General features: G+C 48.1%; 1 protein-coding gene across 1 annotated transcript; it reads right to left on the reverse strand.

The window, feature by feature from the left end:
• Positions 1 to 18,351: 18,351 nt before the first annotated feature.
• Positions 18,352 to 19,621, reverse strand: LOC123136633 (VQ motif-containing protein 22). The gene has a single exon (XM_044556058.1). It carries the CDS (start codon positions 19,570 to 19,572, stop codon positions 18,892 to 18,894), a length of 681 nt encoding a protein of 226 aa, XP_044411993.1. The 5' UTR covers positions 19,573 to 19,621; the 3' UTR covers positions 18,352 to 18,891.
• Positions 19,622 to 21,753: the final 2,132 nt, after the last annotated feature.

Consider the following 21,753-nt stretch of genomic DNA (forward strand, 5'->3'; position numbering starts at 1 on the left):
AAGTTATCCTGATGGATCCTTTGTGCATCCAAAGTCCGACCTTTGCTTGAAGACCATGTCAATGCTATCTCGAAGCATGTCTGTGGTACTCCGATCTTCAATAAGAACATTTGAAGCCCAATGCTAAATGTTTCTTTCTCAATTATCCAAACACCGTTGTATGGGTAATGTCATGAAATTTCTCTCCCCTTACCTAAAGGGTTTTCTACATTATCTCCTGTCGTGGATATTTTGCTCTGCTTGTCCTTGGGAAGGATATACTCCTGAAATATGTGTTTAAACACACTTTTCCTTTCCATTGTTCTGTTTAACCTGATGATCACATTTTCCTTTCCATTAGTTTGTTTGACCTTTCTTGTGATCTATATAACCTATGCAGTAATAATTCACTTCTTATGTAAACACCTCGGTGTACAACTCTGCCAGTGAGACCCTGTTACTTTTGTTGATGACATTTCGGTAACCACCGATGGACGAGAACTTTGCCTACTGGTCCGCCTCGTTCAACAAGCAGGAAAATGGTTCTCTTCGTCCATCGCCCTTGGTACTGATGTTGTTGCCAACATAACTGATAGGCTATCTTCTGACATACCTTGCTTGCATGATCACGCAAGACGTCTCCGCCCTTCCTGCTTTTAACCCACTTGGTGGGCCCATAACCCACAGTTCCTCATGATCGAAACATGACTCTCCTGTACACCCCCTGTTCCCAAAGTTATTCCTCACGCGTGGCCTTATGTGTAATTCACGAGCCACCTTCCGGTGAGATCATCAATCTGGTATCAGGCGCAATACTTATTCTCATTGCTCTGAACCCCTTTCACACTTCGCTTCAGGCAACGAACGATTGCCTATGCGCTTGAAACTTCTATTTTGCACCTTTTTACTTTGCTCTCCGTATTGTCTTAAATTTCAATTCGAGAGTTACTTTCCGCCACCTTCCTCGTTGTTGTCTACCAGATAGTCTACCCTGCAGAGGTCCATTCTTCCGGTATACCCCCTTAATCTCTTGTTAGTATGATGAAGACTCCGAAGGAAGGATGGCCACTTCATCATGATGACCTAAAGCAGAAAAATGAATACATCAACGAAAAGGATCAACCTCTTCGAAAGGGCAGCCAAGACCGAGAAGACTCATTAGGTTTTTCGCTACCAACACCTTTCCCCCCCTTACTCCACCGCTTAAATCTCGGGACGAGATTTCTTGTAGTGGAGGAGAATTGTGACGCCCGGATATTTAGGCTACAGTAATTCCACGCTAATGATGCCACGTCACCTTGGTTACTGTTGTTAATCTCGCAATGGTTCAAAAACGATTCAAATTCAAATTTAAAATCAAGTCAAACAATTTAAGTTTTCAAAAGTCAAAACTAAAATGTTCTTAATGTGACAAATAAATAATGGATATTATTGGTGGAGTAACAACATCTTTATAATATATTTAAATACCCTAAAGTGATTAAAACAACATCAAAACAATTAGTTATACTCCTAATATATTTTACCAAATACTAAACTATTTTTATTCTGAGGTAAAACTTCTTAGAACAGTGGATTATTTTGAGACACTATTTTTGGGGCTATTTTCATATTTTACTAAACCAAAAATAAAGTGCAACTAAAATAAAACAGAAAAGAATAAAAAAAACAACAACAAAAGAAAAATAAAAGCCCCCCCCCACTCGCTGGGCCTCGGCCCAGCTGGTCACGGGGCTAACCAGGCCGCCCAGCCGGCCCACCTGGCCCAGCCGACCGAACTGCCCCTACCTTATCCCCACGAGGGGGAAACCCTAACCCACCCCGTCGCCCCACTCGCCCCACTCGCTCCCCCTCCCGATCCAGATTGGATCGGGATCGAACTGTTGGAAATATGCCCTAGAGGCAATAATAAATTAGTTATTATTATATTTCCTTGTTCATGATAATCGTTTATTATCCATGCTATAATTGTATTGATAGGAAACTCAGATACATGTATGGATACATAGACAACACCATGTCCCTAGTAAGCCTCTAGTTGACTAGCTCGTTGATCAATAGATGGTTACAGTTTCCTGACCATGGACATTGGATGTCATTGATAACATGATCACATCATTAGGAGAATGATGTGATGGACAAGACCCAATCCTAAGCCTAGCACAAAGATCGTGTAGTTCGTATGCTAAAGCTTTTCTAATGTCAAGTATCATTTCCTTAGACCATGAGATTGTGCAACTCCCGGATATCGTAGGAATGCTTTGGGTGTACCAAATGTCACAACGTAACTGGGTGGCTATAAAGGTGCACTACAGGTATCTCCGAAAGTGTCTGTTGGGTTGGCACGAATCGAGACTGGGATTTGTCACTCCGTGTAAACGGAGAGGTATCTCTGGGCCCACTCGATAGGACATCATCATAGTGTGCACAATTTGACCAAGGGGTTGATCACGGGATGATGTGTTACAGAACGAGTAAAGAGACTTGCCGGTAACGAGATTGAACAAGGTATCGGTATACCGACAATCGAATCTCGGGCAAGTATAATACCGCTAGACAAAGGGAATTGTATACGGGATCGATTGAGTCCTTGACATCGTGGTTCATCCGATGAGATCATCGTGGAACATGTGGGAGCCAACATGGGTATCCATATCCCACTGTTGGTTATTGACCGGAGAACGTCTCGGTCATGTCTGCATGGTTCCCGAACCCGTAGGGTCTACACACTTAAGGTTCGATGATGCTAGGGTTATAAAGGAAGTTTGTATGTGGTTACCGAATGTTGTTCGGAGTTCCGGATGAGATCCCGGACGTCACGAGGAGTTCCGGAATGGTCCGGAGGTAAAGATTTATATATGGAAAGTTGTTGTTTGGGTCCGGAAAAAGTTCGGGTTTTTTCGGTATTGTACCGGGAAGCTTCCAGAAGGTTCCGGAGGATTCCGGAGGGGTCCGGAGGTCCGAAAATTGTTCCACCACGTCCAATACAGTAGCATGGGCTGTAGGGGGCCGCCCTAGCCTTAATGGGCCAGGGGAAACAGCCCCCCCCCCAAGGCCCATGCGCATGGGAAGGGGAAAACCCTAAAGGGGGGGCCTCCACTAGACTTGGGAGGCACTCCTCCCCCCTTGGCCGCCGCCCCAACCCTAGATGGGATCTAAGGGGGCCGGCCCCCTCTTTACCCCACCTATAAATAGTGGAGGGGTGGGAGGGCAGCCGCACGACAAGTTCTGGCGCAGCCCTCCCCCTCTCCCAAGTACTCCTCCTCTTTCGCGGTGCTTGGCGAAGCCCTGTAGGATTGCCACACTCCTCCACCATCACCACGCCGTTGTGCTGCTGCTGGACGGAGTCTTCCTCAACCTCTCCCTCTCTCCTTGCTGGATCAAGGCGTGGGAGACGTCATCGGGCTGTACGTGTGTTGAACGCGGAGGTGCCGTCCGTTCGGCACTAGGATCTCTGGTGATTTGGATCACGACGAGTACGACTCCTTCAACCCCGTTCTCTTGAACGCTTCCGCTTAGCGATCTACAAGGGTATGTAGATGCACTCTCCTTCCCCTCGTTGCTGGTTTCTCCATAGATAGATCTTGGTGGCACGTAGGAAAATTTTGAATTTCTGCTACGTTCCCCAACACGAACCACCTCGCCCCCTGACGACCACCCCGACCCCTGCCATCGCTGCCACACGCCTCCCCGGCGTCGCCTATCCCCGCAGCCGCCTCACCGTCCCCTCCCTCATCCTCGCGCCCCCGTTCTATCTCCCTCAGCGGCGCCCCTCGCCGCGCCTTCCGCGTCGCCCCCGACGCCCTGCGCCCGCCCTCCGTCGTCCTGTGCAGCCCGGAACGCCGCCCGTCGCCGGATCTCCCTCGTCGGACCTCCCCGACCTCCGTCGAGCCCACTGCCACGGTCCCTACTCCCTACAGTGAGGCATCCTCCTTCTCCTCTGTCTCGCTCCGCCGCCCGTCGGCGCCCTCTGCGGCTGCCGCTGCCGCCACGCGACCGCCCCGCTCTGTCACCCCCCTTGCCGCGCTGCTCCGGATGCTGCCGTGGCCGGCGGCCCCTTGTTGGCCTCGGGCCTCCAAGCGGGCGCATGCTCCACCCGCGCCCGTAACCGCACCCCTCCACGGCCCCGGCGTCCTCCTCCGGTGGCCGCCCGCTTCACCACGGCCCCGCTCCGTCCGTGGCCTCGCCGTGGCCACGACCACCCGCGCCTGGCGCCTCCACTGGACTGTGCAGGCGCCCAATCGGGCTACGGGTTGCGCCCGCACCCCATGCACACGGCGCCCGTTAGCCCGAACCGATAAGGCCCTGGGCCACTGCCAAACGGGCCCCGCCTCCAGAACATTTAAAAAAATATACATAATTAAAAATAATAATTAATTAATTACTTACTTAATTAACTTAATTTAATCATAATTAGTTAACCTAATCACCTATTTAATTAACTAAAACAATTTAGTTAACCTAAGCCTATGACATATAGGACCCACACGTTAGCTTGACCAGTCAACACCTCTATTGACTGATGATGTCATGCTGACGTCATGCTGATGCAATAATACTATTTTTGAATTTAATTAATAATTAATAAATTAGAAAATGATTTAAAAACTTCAAAAATTAATATAAAATAAACCGTAGCTCAGATGGAAAAACTTTGTACATGAAAGTTGCTCAGAACAACGAGACGAATTCGGACACGTAGCCCGTTCGTCCGCCACACATCCCTAACCTATCGAACTCGCAACTTTCCCCGTCCGGTTAATGTGTCCGAAAACGCGGAACACCGGGAATACTTTCCTGGATGTTCCCCCCTTCACTGGTACAACCTCCCACCGCGTTAGGGCACACCTAGCACCGCGCTTTGTCATGTCATGCATCGTCATGCATTTGTTTGCATTGTATTTATTGTTTCTTCCCCCTCTTCTCTCGCTAGACACCGAGACCGACGCCGCTGCTACCCAGTAGACTACGGTGTTGACGACCCCTCCTTGCCAGAGCAATCAGGCAAGCCCCCCCCCCCTTGATCACCAGATATCGCTTGTTCTTCTCTATACTGCTTGCATTAGAGTAGTGTAGCATGTTACTGTTCGGTTACTCCTATTCTGTTGCATAGCCTGTCATTGTTGCTACAGTCATTGATGAAGGAAATATGCCCTAGAGGCAATAATAAAGTTATTATTTATTTCCTTATAATCATGATAAATGTTTATTATTCATGCTAGAATTGTATTTACCGGAAACATAATACATGTGTGTGAATACATAGACAAACAAAGTGTCACTAGTATGCCTCTACTTGACTAGCTCGTTAATCAAAGATGGTTATGTTTCCTAACCATGAACAATGAGTTGTTATTTGATTAACGAGGTCACATCATTAGCAGAATGATCTGATTGACATGACCCATTCCATTAGCTTAGCACCCGATCGTTTAGTATGTTGCTATTGCTTTCTTGATGACTTATACATGTTCCTATGACTATGAGATTATGCAACTCCCGTTTACCGGAGGAACACTTTGGGTACTACCAAACGTCACAACGTAAATGGGTGACTATAAGGGAGTACTACAGGTGTCTCCAATGGTCGATGTTGGGTTGGCGTATTTCGAGATTAGGATTTGTCACTCCAATTGTCGAAGAGGTATCTCTGGGCCCTCTCGGTAATACACATCACATAAGCCTTGCAAGCATTACAACTAATATGTTAGTTGTGAGATGATGTATTACGGAACGAGTAAAGAGACTTGCCGGTAACGAGATTGAACTAGGTATTGGATACCGACGATCGAATCTCGGGCAAGTAACATACCGATGACAAAGGGAACAACGTATGTTGTTATGCGGTCTGACCGATAAAGATCTTCGTAGAATATGTAGGAGCCAATATGGGCATCCAGGTCCCGCTATTGGTTATTGACCAGAGACGTGTCTCGGTCATGTCTACATTGTTCTCGAACCCGTAGGGTCCGCACGCTTAAGGTTACGATGACAGTTATATTATGAGTTTATGCATTTTGATGTACCGAAGGTTGTTCGGAGTCCCGGATGTGATCACGGACATGACAAGGAGTCTCGAAATGGTCGAGACATAAAGATTGATATATTGGAAGCCTATATTTGGATATCGGAAGTGTTCCGGGTGAAATCGGGATTTTACCGGAATACCGGGAGGGTTACCGGAACCCCCCGGGAGCTATTTGGGCCATAGTGGGCCTTAGTGGAAAAGAGAAGGGGCTGCCCTAGATGGGCTGCGCCCCCCCTTCCCCTAGTCCTATTAGGACTAGGAGAGGTGGCCGGCCCCCTCCTCCTCTTTTCCCCTCCGAGGAATCCTAGTTGGACTAGGATTGGAGGGGGAATCCTACTCCCAGAGGGAGTAGGACTCTCCTGCGCCTCCCCCCCTTGGCCGGCCAGCCTCCCCTCCTCTCCTCCTTTATATACGGAGGCAGGGGCACCTCTAAACAAACAAGTTGACACAAGTTGATCCACGTGATCTATTCCTTAGCCGTGTGCGGTGCCCCCTGCCACCATATTCCTCGATAATACTGTAGCGGAGTTTAGGCGAAGCCCTGCTGCTGTAGTTCATCAAGATCGTCACCACGCCGTCGTGCTGACGAAACTCTTCCCCGACACTTTGCTGGATCAGAGTCCGGGGATCGTCATCGAGCTGAACGTGTGCTCGAACTCGGAGGTGCCGTAGTTTCGGTACTTGATCGGTTGGATCGTGAAGACGTACGACTACTTCCTCTACGTCGTGTCATCGCTTCCGCAGTCGGTCTGCGTTGGGTACGTAGACAATACTCTCCCCTCGTTGCTATGCATCACATGATCCTGTATGTGCGTAGGAATTTTTTTGAAATTACTACGAAACCCATCAGTGGCATCCGAGCCTAGGTTATTTATGTTGATGTTATATGCACGAGTAGAACACAAGTGAGTTGTGGACGATACAAGTCATACTGCCTACCAGCATGTCATACTTTGGTTCGGCGTTATTGTTGGACGAGACGACCCGGACCAACCTTACGCGTACGCTTACGCGAGACCGGTTCCCTCGACGTGCTTTGCACGGAGATGGCTTGCGGGCGACTGTCTCTCCAACTTTAGTTGAACCAAGTATGGCTACGCCCGGTCCTTGCGAAGGTTAAAACGGAGTCTATTTGACAAACTATCGTTGTGGTTTTGATGCGTAGGTGAGATTGGTTCTTACTTAAGCCCGTAGCAGCCACGTAAAACATGCAACAACAAAGTAGAGGATGTCTAACTTGTTTTTGCAGGGCATGTTGTGATGTGATATGGTCAAAGCATGATGCTGAATTTTATTGTATGAGATGATCATGTTTTGTAACCGAGTTATCGGCAACTGGCAGGAGCCATATGGTTGTCGCTTTATTGTATGCAATGCAATCGCGATGTAATGCTTTACTTTATTACTAAACGGTAGTGATAGTCGTGGAAGCATAAGATTGGCGAGACGACAACGATGCTACGATGGAGATCAAGGTGTCGCGCCGGTGACGATGGTGATCATGACGGTGCTTCGGAGATGGAGATCACAAGCACAAGATGATGATGACCATATCATATCACTTATATTGATTGCATGTGATGTTTATCTTTTTATGCATCTTATCTTGCTTTGATTGACGGTAGCATTATAAGATGATCTCTCACTAAATTATCAAGAAGTGTTCTCCCTGAGTATGCACCGTTGCCAAAGTTCGGCGTGCCCAGACACCACGTGATGATCGGGTGTGATAAGCTCTACGTCCATCTACAACGGGTGCAAGCCAGTTTTGCACACGCAGAATACTCAGGTTAAACTTGACGAGCCTAGCATATGCAGATATGGCCTCGGAACACGGAGACCGAAAGGTCGAGCGTGAATCATATAGTAGATATGATCAACATAACGATGTTCACCATTGAAAACTACTCCATCTCACGTGATGATCGGTCATGGTTTAGTTGATTTGGATCACGTAATCACTTAGAGGATTAGAGGGATGTCTATCTAAGTGGGAGTTCTTAAATAATATGATTAATTGAACTTAAATTTATCATGAACTTAGTACCTGATAGTATCTTGCTTGTTTATGTTGATTGTAGATAGATGGCTCGTGCTATTGTTCCGTTGAATTTTAATGCGTTCCTTGAGAAAGCAAAGTTGAAAGATGATGGTAGCAATTACACGGACTGGGTCCGTAACTTGAGGATTATCCTCATTGCTGCACAGAAAAATTACGTCCTGGAAGCACCGCTGGGTGCCAGGCCTGCTGCTGGAGCAACACCAGATGTTATGAACGTCTGGCAGAGCAAAGCTGATGACTACTTGATAGTTCAGTGTGCCATGCTTTACGGCTTAGAATCGGGACTTCAACGACGTTTTGAATGTCATGGAGCATATGAGATGTTCCAGGAGTTGAAGTTAATATTTCAAGCAAATGCCCGAATTGAGAGATATGAAGTCTCCAATAAGTTCTATAGCTGCAAGATGGAGGAGAACAGTTCTGTCAGTGAGCATATACTCAAAATGTCTGGGTATAATAATCACTTGATTCAATTGGGAGTTAATCTTCCGGATGATTGCGTTATTGACAGAATTCTCCAATCACTGCCACCAAGCTACAAGAGCTTCGTGATGAACTATAATATGCAAGGGATGAACAAGACTATTCCCGAGCTCTTCGCAATGCTGAAAGCTGCGGAGGTAGAAATCAAGAAGGAGCATCAAGTGTTGATGGTTAACAAGACCACTAGTTTCAAGAAAAAGGGCAAAGGGAAGAAAAAGGGGAACTTCAAGAAGAACGGCAAGCAAGTTGCTGCTCAAGAGAAGAAACCCAAGTGTGGACCTAAGCCTGAAACTGAGTGCTTCTACTGCAAGCAGACTGGTCACTGGAAGCGGAACTGCCCCAAGTATTTGGCGGATAAGAAGGATGGCAAGGTGAACAAAGGTATATGTGATATACATGTTATTGATGTGTACCTTACTAGAGCTCGCAGTAGCACCTGGGTATTTGATACTGGTTCTGTTGCTAATATTTGCAACTCGAAACAGGGACTACGGAATAAGCGGGCACTGGCAAAGGACGAGGTGACGATGCGCGTGGGAAACGGTTCCAAAGTCGATGTGATCGCAGTCGGCACGCTACCTCTACATCTACCTTCGGGATTAATATTAGACCTAAGTAATTGTTATTTGGTGCCAGCGTTGAGCATGAACATTATATCTGGATCTTGTTTAATGCGAGACGGTTATTCATTTAAATCAGAGAATAATGGTTGTTCTATTTATATGAGTAATATCTTTTATGGTCATGCACCCTTGAAGAGTGGTCTATTCTTATTGAATCTCGATAGTAGTAATACACATATTCATAATGTTGAAGCCAAAAGATGCAGAGTTGATAACGAAAGTGCAACTTATTTGTGGCACTGTCGTTTAGGTCATATCGGTATAAAGCGCATGAAGAAACTCCATGCGGATGGACTTTTGGAACCACTTGATTATGAATCACTTGGTACTTGCGAACCGTGCCTCATGGGCAAGATGACTAAAACACCGTTCTTCGGTACTATGGAGAGAGCAACAGATTTGTTGGAAATCATAGATACCGATGTATGTGGCCCGATGAATATTGAGGCTCGTGGCGGATATCGTTATTTTCTCACCTTCACAGATGATTTAAGCAGATATGGGTATATCTACTTAATGAAACATAAGTCTGAAACATTTGAAAAGTTCAAAGAATTTCAGAGTGAAGTTGAAAATCATCGTAACAAGAAAATAAAGTTTCTACGATCTGATCGTGGAGGAGAATATTTGAGTTACGAGTTTGGTGTACATTTGAAAAACTGTGGAATAGTTTCGCAACTCACGCCACCCAGAACACCACAGCGTAATGGTGTGTCCGAACGTCGTAATCGTACTTTACTAGATATGGTGCGATCTATGATGTCTCTTACTGATTTACCGCTATCATTTTGGGGATATGCTTTAGAGACGGCCGCATTCACGTTAAATAGGGCACCATCAAAATCCGTTGAGACGACGCCTTATGAACTGTGGTTTGGCAAGAAACCAAAGTTGTCGTTCCTTAAAGTTTGGGGCTGCGATGCTTATGTGAAAAAGCTTCAACCTGATAAGCTCGAACCCAAATCGGAGAAATGTGTCTTCATAGGATACCCAAAGGAAACTGTTGGGTACACCTTCTATCACAGATCCGAAGGCAAGACATTCGTTACTAAGAATGGATCATTTCTAGAGAAGGAGTTTCTCTCGAAAGAAGTGAGTGGGAGGAAAGTAGAACTTGACGAGGTAACTGTACCTGCTCCCTTACTGGAAAGTAGTTCATCACAGAAATCTGTTTCAGTGACACCTACACCAGTTAGTGAGGAAGCCAATGATAATGATCATGAAACTTCAGATCAAGATACTACTGAACCTCGTAGATCAACCAGAATAAGATCCGCACCAGAGTGGTACGGTAATCCTGTTCTAGAGGTCATGCTACTAGATCATGATGAACCTACGAACTATGAAGAAGCGATGGTGAGCCCAGATTCCGCAAAGTGGCTTGAAGCCATGAAATCTGAGATGGGATCCATGTATGAGAACAAAGTGTGGACTTTGGTTGACTTGCCCGATGATCGGCAAGCAATTGAGAATAAATGGATCTTCAAGAAGAAGACTGACGCTGATGGTAATGTTACTGTCTACAAAGCTCGACTTGTCGCAAAAGGTTTTCGGCAAGTTCAAGGGATTGACTACGATGAGACCTTCTCACCCGTAGCGATGCTTAAGTCTGTCCGAATCATGTTAGTAATTGCCGCATTTTATGATTATGAAATTTGGCAGATGGATGTCAAAACTGCATTCCTGAATGGATTTCTGGAAGAAGAGTTGTATATGATGCAACCAGAAGGTTTTGTCGATCCAAAGGAAGCTAACAAAGTGTGCAAGCTCCAGCGATCCATTTATGGACTGGTGCAAGCCTCTCGGAGTTGGAATAAACGTTTTGATAGTGTGATCAAAGCATTTGGTTTTATACAGACTTTCGGAGAAGCCTGTATTTACAAGAAAGTGAGTGGGAGCTCTGTAGCATTTCTGATATTATATGTGGATGACATATTACTGATTGGAAATGATATAGAATTTCTGGATAGCATAAAGGGATACTTGAATAAAAGTTTTTCAATGAAAGACCTCGGTGAAGCTTCTTACATATTAGGCATTAAGATCTATAGAGATAGATCAAGACGCTTAATTGGACTTTCACAAAGCACATACCTTGACAAGATTTTGAAGAAATTCAAAATGGATCAAGCAAAGAAAGGATTCTTGCCTGTATTACAAGGTGTGAAATTGAGTAAGACTCAATGCCCGACCACTACAGAAGATAGAGAGAATATGAAAGATGTTCCCTATGCATCAGCCATAGGCTCTATCATGTATGCAATGCTGTGTACCAGACCTGATGTGTGCCTTGCTATAAGTTTAGCAGGGAGGTACCAAAGTAATCCAGGAGTGGATCACTGGACAGCGGTCAAGAACATCCTGAAATACCTGAAAAGGACTAAGGATATGTTTCTCATATATGGAGGTGACAAAGAGCTCACCGTAAAAGGTTACGTTGATGCAAGCTTTGACACTGATCCGGACGATTCTAAATCGCAAACCGGATACGTGTTTACATTAAATGGTGGAGCTGTCAGTTGGTGCAGTTCTAAACAAAGCGTTGTAGCGGGATCTACATGTGAAGCGGAATACATAGCTGCTTCGGAAGCAGCAAATGAAGGAGTCTGGATGAAGGAGTTCATATCCGATCTAGGTGTCATACCTAGTGCATCGGGTCCAATGAAAATCTTTTGTGACAATACTGGTGCAATTGCCTTGGCAAAGGAATCCAGATTTCACAAAAGGACCAAACACATCAAGAGACGCTTCAACTCCATCCGGGATCTAGTCCAGGTGGGAGACATAGAGATTTGCAAGATACATACGGATCTGAATGTTGCAGACCCGTTGACTAAGCCTCTTCCACGAGCAAAACATGATCAGCACCAAGGCTCCATGGGTGTTAGAATCATTACAGTGTAATCTAGATTATTGACTCTAGTGCAAGTGGGAGACTGAAGGAAATATGCCCTAGACGCAATAATAAAGTTATTATTTATTTCCTTATAATCATGATAAATGTTTATTATTCATGCTAGAATTGTATTTACCGGAAACATAATACATGTGTGAATACATAGACAAACAAAGTGTCACTAGTATGCCTCTACTTGACTAGCTCATTAATCAAAGATGGTTATGTTTCCTAACCATGAACAATGAGTTGTTATTTGATTAACGAGGTCACATCATTAGTAGAATGATCTGATTGACATGACCCATTCCATTAGCTTAGCACCCGATCGTTTAGTATGTTGCTATTGCTTTCTTCATGACTTATACATGTTCCTATGACTATGAGATTATGCAACTCCCGTTTACCGGAGGAACACTTTGGGTACTACCAAACGTCACAACGTAACTGGGTGATTATAAAGGAGTACTACAGGTGTCTCCAATGGTCGATGTTGGGTTGGCGTATTTCGAGATTAGGATTTGTCACTCCGATTGTCGGAGATGTATCTCTGGGCCCTCTCGGTAATACACATCACATAAGCCTTGCAAGCATTGCAACTAATATGTTAGTTGTGAGATGATGTATTACGGAACGAGTAAAGAGACTTGCCGGTAACGAGATTGAACTAGGTATTGGATACCGACGATCGAATCTCGGGCAAGTAACATACCGATGACAAAGGGAACAACGTATGTTGTTATGCGGTCTGACCGATAAAGATCTTCGTAGAATATGTAGGAGCCAATATGGGCATCCAGGTCCCGCTATTGGTTATTGACCAGAGACGTGTCTCGGTCATGTCTACATTGTTCTCGAACCCGTAGGGTCCGCACGCTTAAGGTTACGATGACAGTTATATTATGAGTTTATGCATTTTGATGTACCGAAGGTTGTTCGGAGTCCCGGATGTGATCACGGACATGACGAGGAGTCTTGAAATGGTCGAGACGTAAAGATTGATATATTGGAAGCCTATATTTGGATATTGGAAGTGTTCCGGGTGAAATCGGGATTTTACCGGAATACCGGGAGGGTTACCGGAACCCCCCGGGAGCTATTTGGGCCATAGTGGGCCTTAGTGGAAAAGAGAAGGGGCTGCCCTAGATGGGCTGCGCCCCCCCCCCCTTCCCCTAGTCCTATTAGGACTAGGAGAGGTGGCCGGCCCCCTCCTCCTCTTTTCCCCTCCGAGGAATCCTAGTTGGACTAGGATTGGAGGGGGAATCCTACTCCCAGAGGGAGTAGGACTCTCCTGCGCCTCCCCCCCTTGGCCGGCCAGCCTCCCCTCCTCTCCTCCTTTATATACGGAGGCAGGGGCACCTCTAAACAAACAAGTTGACACAAGTTGATCCACGTGATCTATTCCTTAGCCGTGTGCGGTGCCCCCTGCCACCATATTCCTCGATAATACTGTAGCGGAGTTTAGGCGAAGCCCTGCTGCTGTAGTTCATCAAGATCGTCACCACGCCGTCGTGCTGACGAAACTCTTCCCCGACACTTTGCTGGATCGGAGTCCGGGGATCGTCATCGAGCTGAACGTGTGCTCGAACTCGGAGGTGTCGTAGTTTCGGTACTTGATCGGTTGGATCGTGAAGACGTACGACTACTTCCTCTACGTCGTGTCATCGCTTCCGCAATCGGTCTGCGTTGGGTACGTAGACAATACTCTCCCCTCGTTGCTATGCATCACATGATCCTGTGTGTGCGTAGGAAATTTTTTGAAATTACTACGAAACCCATCAATTGATACCTTACCCGCAATCCTAAATGCTTAGTATAGGATGCTAGTTTATCACCATTGGCCCTACATTCTTGTCAGTCTACCTTGCTATACTATTGGGCCGTGATCACTCGGGAGGTGATCACGGGTATATACTATACATATATACATACTACAGATGGTGACTAAAGTCGGGTCCGCTCGAAGAGTACCCGTGAGTGACTCACGGATTGGGGGCTGAAAGGACCTTTGTCCCGACGGCCCTCTATGTGGATCTTTGTGGCGGAGCGACAGGGCAGGTTGAGACCACCTAGGCGAGAGGTGGGCCTGGCCCTGGTCGGCGTCCGCGGTTGCTTCATAATAACACGCTTAACGAGATCTTGGTATTTGATCTGAGTCTGGCCATTTGGTCTATACGCACTAACCAACTACGTGGGAAAGATATGGGCACTCGACGTCGTGGTATCAGCCGAAGCCTTCTAGACGTCAGCGACTGAGCGGCGCGCGCCGGATTGGAACGTAAGCCTGCTCTTGTATTAAGGGGGCTAGTTCTGCTTTCGGCCGCCCACGCAACGTGCAGGTGTGCAATGGGCGATGGGCCCAGACCCCTGCGCCATAGGAGTTAGACCGGTGTGTTGACCTCTTTGTTAGGCCTAGGTGGGGCTGCGATGTGTTGATCTTCGGAGGCCGGGCATGACCCAGGAAAGTGTGTCCGGCAAAATGGGACCGAGCATGTTGGGTTATGTGTTGCACCCCTGCAGGGAAGTTAATCTATTTGAATAGCCGTGTCCCTCGGTAAAAGGACGACCCGGAGTTGTACCTTGACCTTATGACAACTAGAAACGGATACTTAATAAAACACACCCTTCCAAGTGCCAGATACAACCCGGTGATCGCTCTCTAACAGGGCGACGACGAGAGGATCGCCGAGTATGATTATGCTATGCGATGCTACTTGGAGGACTTCAATCTACTCTCTTCTACATGCTGCAAGACGGAGGCTGCCAGAAGCGTAGTCTTAGATAGGACTAGCTACCCCTCTCTTATTCTGGCATTCTGCAGTTCGGTCCACTGATATGGCCTCCTTACACATATACCCATGCATATGTAGTGTAGCTCCTTGCTTGCGAGTACTTTGGGTGAGTACTCACGGTTGCTTTTCTCCCCCTTTTCCCCCTTTCCCTTCTACCTGGTTGGCGCAACCAGATGCTGGAGCCCAGGAGCCAGACGCCACCGTCGACAACGACTACTACACTGGAGGTGCCTACTAGTATGTGCAGGCTGCTGACGACGACCAGGAGTAGTTTAGGAGGATCCCAGGCAGGAGGCCTGTGCCTCTTTCGATCTGTATCCCAGTTTGTGTTAGCCTTCTTAAGGCAAACTTGTTTAACTTATGTCTGTACTCAGATATTGTTGCTTCCGCTCACTCGTCTATGATCGAGCACTTGTATTCGAGCCCTCGAGGCCCCTGGCTTGTATTATGATGCTTGTATGACTTATTTATGTTTTTAGAGTTGTGTTGTGATATCTTCCCGTGAGTCCCTGATCTTGGTCGTACACATTTGCGTGCATGATTAGTGTACGATTGAATCGGGGGCGTCACACACAGGGATCTTCTTCAAGAAGTGTTGGGGCATCATCAAGCTCACGGTCATGAGAGTCATCCAGTGTTTTGACTCTCTCCACACCTCCAACCTGCATTGGTTGAATTCTGCCAATGTTGTGCTATTGCCCAAAAAGGAGGGAGCGGAAGGCATCTCTGATTACAGACCTATCAGTCTCATCCACGCCATCGCAAGAATAATTGCCAAGGTCCTTTCGCTCCGGCTGGCTCCACACATGGACTGCCTTGTCTCCAACGCGCAAAGTGCATTCATAAAGAGGCGTAGCATACATGACAACTTCATGTGCGTTCGTAATTTTGCTAGGCACTTACACAAGTGCAAGACCCTGTCTCTCCTTTTCAAGCTAGACATAAGAAAGGCTTTTGACTCCGTCAAGTGGGGCTACATGTTAGATCTCCTTCAGCGTTTGGGTTTCCCGGATAGGTTTCGGGCTTGGATTGCCGCACTCCTATCCTAGTCATCGTCTCGTATTCTCTTAAATGGCATCCCCGGCCCTCCCATTAAGCATGGGAAGGGGTTCCGGCAGGGGGACCACATTTCCCTCCTGCTTTTCGTCATCGCGATTGATCCACTGCATAAGATTCTGGATTTGGCAACCCGGAAAGGCCTTCTTCACAAGATACGTGGGCGGGTGCCTACGGTGAGAACCTCCCTATATGCGGATGATGCTGATGTTTTTCTGGCTCCTATCAAAAGGGACGTTGACAATCTTGCTTCCATCTTGAGAGGCTTTGGCGAAGTGACAGGTCTATGCACCAACTTTTAGAAAAGCTCTGTTGTGCCAATTCGATGTAGTCATCTTAATCTTGGGCACACTCTTCAGAGCTTGCCTGCAACTTGTGCTACTTTCCCGGTGAAGTATCTTGGCTTGCCTCTCTCTGTTTGGCAGCTCAGAAAGGTGGATTTCCAATACCTTAAGGACAAGGCGGCTAGCAAATTGGCCACTTGGGACGGCCAAAATATCACTACCATCGGCCGCACGGCACTTGTCAAATCGGTCATTTCATCCCAAGCGATCTACTCAATCACGCCTCTCATTGTGCCGCCAAGTACGCTCAACAACCTAAATAAATTGGAGAGGTCGTTCCTATGGTCCGGTGCGGATAAGACAACGGGAGCCAAGTGCAAAGTCAATTGGAAAATAGTTTGTAGGCCAAAGGAATATGGTGGCCTGGGGGTACTCAACACCGAAAAAAATTCGCGGGCTTTACGTCTTCGTTGGCTGTGGTATGAATGGAAGGAGCCCCACAAGCCTTGGGTGGGGTTTGGTAACCCTTGCACCGCCGAGGACCTCGAGTTTTTCTACGCCTCTACAACTATCACTGTGGGTGACGGTGCAAAAACACCGTTCTGGGACTCACCTTGGCTATTTGGGCGAAAACCCATGGATATTGCTCCACTAATCTACGAGGCTTCAAGGAGAAAGGATTGGAAGGTGCGTGAAGCCCTCTATGAGAATGCATGGATTCTCAAAATCAATCCAAACACGGTTATCTCCATTCGCCACATTAGCGAATTCTTCACTCTTTGGATGCTTGTTCATGACTTCCCCCTTGAGGACCAAGCCGAAGACGACATTACTTGGAAGCACGCGAACGATGGGATCTACTCGGCGGCCACTGCGTACAAGGCTCTGTTCCTTGGATTGACTCTCTCTCCCATGGACCGTATGGTTTGAAAGGCTTGGGCACCCCCTAAGGTAAAATTCTTTGCGTGGCTTGCCCTGCAAGACCGAATTTGGACCGCCGATCGATTGGAGAAGCGTGGTTGGGTCAATTGTGGTCTTTCTCCACTATGCAAGAGAGAGCAAGAAACGGGGCCACACCTCTTCTTCAAGTGTCGTTACACTCTTAGGCTTTGGAGATCTATCATCGAGAAGCTTGGGCTACCTCACGTCAACATTCCCGATTGGCATCTTGATGAATCCGTCAAGGAGTGGTGGGTCAAGCGTACCGATGACCGAAACCCGAATTGGCATGCCATGTCCTCTCTCGTCATGCTCACCTCTTGGACCATTTGGAACGAGCGAAATGCTAGGGTATTTCGGCAAAAATTTGCGCCACCGCCTATTCTCCTCCAAACCATCATTGGTGAGGCAAAGTTATGGGTTACTGCCGGCGCCAAGAAGCTAGGGACTATCATTGTATGTGAGTAATTGTCATGTCGCTTGTATGGGGTGTCATGTAAAGCTCTAAACTCTATTCTCTCTTTATTTAATAGATGAGGTAAATCTTATGCCTCCGTTTCAAAAAAAAACACATACAATCAGAAGGAGTTGCAGACCAATTTATGGTTGAATGACTAAAAGGACAGTGATATCTTCAACCCATCAAAACTAAAGTTAAGACGTGGTTTGTGGCTTCCGCAACACCTCACGTTCCAGTACTGCACGAGCAAAGCCCGGGAGGCTGGATACGACGACGTTCATTATCTGCTCCAAAAATTTTAATAAGTAGATAACGATATCACACATGCATTTACCGATCCACCCCTCTACGCGTGAAAGCTCGACCCCACTGAAAGACTTGCGTGTGCAAGGAGGCAAAACATTAAGCATGGTTAATTTATTTTAGCTGATTAACTAAGCTAACCCGAGTTGGGTTAGACTTTTCCCAGTCTCGGTTTAGACAACAGTTGCGACTTTGACCTGCCGTCAGCGGGTCGTCATGGCACATGTGTCAATCGAGCTCCTCGTGGGCCCACATATATACATTCTGTACAGGCCTCAACGGCTGAGATCGATAGCCCGTAGGTCAGTCGTCAGTTTTTTTTCCACAAAATGTAGTCATCAGTTAATCACGGTACATGTGCACTCGAATATGTTCGTCAGGGAACAAATTAAGGAGCTGATATCTTATCTTTTAAAAGATGAACAGTTACAGGCGGCAGGCACGGCTAAAGAAAGAGACACATTTATTTGAGAAAACAACATGTGATCAATTAGGAGCGGCGACTTGACCAGCAGTGGTAGTAGTAGTACTATAGTACAGTAGATGCATGCATGGTGGTGGTTGCAGTCCCCAACTTTGCTTCCGAGACAAGCTAAGGCAAGGCGTCCAATCTAGAAGGAGGAGAAGATTCCTCGCTATCAAGCTGTTGCCGCTGCACTACAATACACACCGAAAGCTAAAACTATTTACATGCCTTCCGTTTCACATGCACCTAATCAACTGTAGCTGAACCTGTAAAGTAGTGTGGTGTGGCTACTATTACTACAACTAATTACTGTCTTAATCAGCTACCCTTGCTTCAGAGTTCAGCCCATCCCTCTCTACAGCAAGGCCAGCAAAAATTAACCTTCGAAACAGCAACCGTCGTCTTCCCAGAGCGGAGAAAGCAAAGCTGTGGATTGATGATAGCTTGCTGCTCTCGCTGGCTCTCTGATTAAGTGTACCTTAATTGATCAACGGGGTATAGGGGTGGAGTGGTGATGTGATCATCCGAAGTTGTAGCCATTGGGGGTGTTAGTGGAGGCCGGGCGGGGCAGCATCTGCGCCGCCTGGATGCTCTGCAGCAGCAGCCTGTCCTCGGCCGACGACTCGAACCCGTGCAGGAACGACATGTCCGCGCCGCCGCCTCCGTGCATGCCGCCGTAGTCGCCGTACTGCTGCTGCTGCTGCTGCGGCCGGAACAGCCGGCTCTGCTGCTGCTGCTGCTGCTGCAGGGACGAGGTGACAGCGGACGGGCGGTGGTGGCCGAGGTGGTCGAACGACATCACGGCCGAGCTCGGCGACGGGCGCACCGGCATGCCACCGCCGAGGCCGTAGTCGCCGCCGCCCGCGCCGAAGCTGATCACGGGCCCGCCGCCCGCGCCAGCCGGGCCGTAGGGGCCGGAGGGGATGCCGGTGAACTGCTGCACCATGGCGCGGAAGTTGGTGGTGTCGGTGTTGAGCAGCGTGACGGGCGCCCGGCGCGACGCGCGGGACCTCCGCCGCGCCGGCTTGCCGACGCGGCCTCCCTCGACCCCGGGCGCCGACCTCGTGGGGCTCCCGCCGCCCGAGCCCCCGGACGTCGGGCTAGACACCGTCACCACGCTGCCCTCGGCCGTCGCGGCCCCATTGCCGCCGACGCCGTAGATGCCCGCCCAGTGGCCCATGTTCGCGCCGGTGTCACCCATGGCATGCAGTAGCACTGACCGCAGTAGGAGGGAGGAGTAGAGTTCTCGAGCCGAACGGGGAAGGCGTCTACTTATAGGAGACCCGCGACGAGTCAAAGGGGGTGCTCAGGGAGACAACTCACCGTTGGATGGAGAGGATGGGCGAACCGACGGCTGGCGCGGGTGTGGGGTCGCCTTCTGGAACGTGGCTGACCCGCGCGGTTTCCGCGAAGCGTCGCGCCCGAGGTGGCGGCCCAGTAGCGAACGGGTCGTTGGCGCGGGGCCCGCCCGCCCGCCCGCACCAGCGAGCCCCCGGCGATGGCGCCGTTAACTCGAGGCAGCTGAGCCGATTCCTACCTCCCCTACTCTCTCTCTCTCTCTAAAAGGAAAAAAAGATGTTTGAATTGGGTCGCCTGCGCCGGCTTGCGTTACGGAGTGGCGTCGCTGTTGGTGGCGCGCCCGCCGGAAGCACGGTCGGGCTCACCGCGGGCGGCGCGAGCAAGCTGGCGGTTCGCGACCACCGGTGCACCGCAAGCACGCGCGGCGCCGCCGTGTGTGGTGCACGTCCACTTGGGCCGGGCGTGCCGAATCGAGCACGCGCGTGGACGATCTCTGTCTCTTGTGAACGAGATCCGCGGGGCGCAAGGGTTTAGCCGGCAAACAGTGGTCGCTTTTCACGCTCCGTCGATGGGCTGTCCGCGCTTTACACAACATGCGTTCTTTTCATCTTTTTTTACGTGTGTGAACCGGCCGGGGGGCGAAGGAAGAAGAGAAGAGACGAGGGAATATCGTGGCACGCAGGCAAAGCGAGAACGGTCGACCGGGGCCGCCGCGAAGCTTCCACCAGCTAAAGGCCAAAGCCGACGGACGGCGACGTGCATGGCGGGACGTGCGCTGAAGCTGAAGCAAGCTAGCACCACTGTGGGTGCGCGCGCGCTGTGGCGTTCGTCGGCACGTGCCCCTTTGATCGGATCCCACTTGGACGATGAGGGATGTGCATGTCTACACTACACGGGCGGCCGGTGGATCGCGGGGAGGAATGCTATTGTAGTAGTATGTCTTTTACTCCGCCTCGGTGGTTCAAATGCACCGGGAACAAAAACTCCATGTCCACCGGACATTTCACAGGACATTCACAGGACATTCGGATGCACGGAACAACAACTCCATGTCCATAACAATGATCGGCTAGAATTAGAGGAAACAGGCTAAACCATAAGGCCAAGGGCATGAACTCTACCCATTGAGGGCTCCTTTGATTCAAAGGAATTGCATAGGATGTTAGTAGGATTTGAACCCTCAGGAATTTTTTCCGTGATGCTCGTTTGATTCGTAGGATTGACACCCTTAGGAATTTTTTATAGGATCCATTTGTACTACATTTTGGAGAAATATTTCCATCCACTCAAACCTCTTTGTAGGATTCCTTTGTTTTCCCGCGCTATCAAATATTCTTTCAAATCCTTAGGATACTAGGGACATGTCATCCTATTCCTGCATTTTTTTGTTCCTTCATTTTGACAATCCTGCGAACCAAAGAGGCCCTGACTATTAATAAACGGTGAAACAAGCAAACAAATGCACCGCCAACTCACCAAGCACATTGACACGCCAATGAATGACAACGAAATAGTCCCCACACGTGTCATGGCATCCTCACACCCTTCATTGAGTGAGCCAGATCCGGCGTGGCCATCCCAAGGAGGGAGGTGAAGATCCCAACAGGCTTCCGAGGAAGCACATAAGATATAATGATCATGCACCTATCATCCTCACACATATATTTTGTCTTGTTAGTTTGAGAAAAGAATGTGGCAAAAGACATCACAAGATTAGAACTAAGTGGTAAAATATGACAAGAGCTTTTAAATGAGATACCTGTTGGCATAAGCCGTGACTTGATGAGTTGATGGTGAAAGATGAAATTTACTCAAAGAAGTCGTATGCAAAAAATGAGAGTTAAAAGGCACATTCAACCGAACTTGTGTGGGCATATGACCCTTGCTAGGTAAGCCAATTTTAAAACGTCTTGAACTTTTAAACTTGTATCGTTGTGACTATATAAGCCGGTTGATTTATTCATTTTCCCGTGTAAGTCAATTTTGTCACTCGTTTGATGGGCCATTCTTTCCCCTCAAGACCCTCATTTTCTTGTTCCTCTTCCAGCGGCTTGCCTCCATGCCTCTTCTTCGGCTCCAAGGT

The sequence above is a fragment of the Triticum aestivum genome, chromosome 6B, assembly GCF_018294505.1.
Source record: "Triticum aestivum cultivar Chinese Spring chromosome 6B, IWGSC CS RefSeq v2.1, whole genome shotgun sequence".
Lineage (NCBI taxonomy): Eukaryota > Viridiplantae > Streptophyta > Magnoliopsida > Poales > Poaceae > Triticum > Triticum aestivum.

What these genes read in the sequence shown, in the direction of transcription:
- LOC123136633 (XM_044556058.1), bottom strand. Translation starts at nt 19,572, where the DNA reads ATGGGTGACACCGGCGCGAACATGGGCCACTGGGCGGGCATCTACGGC.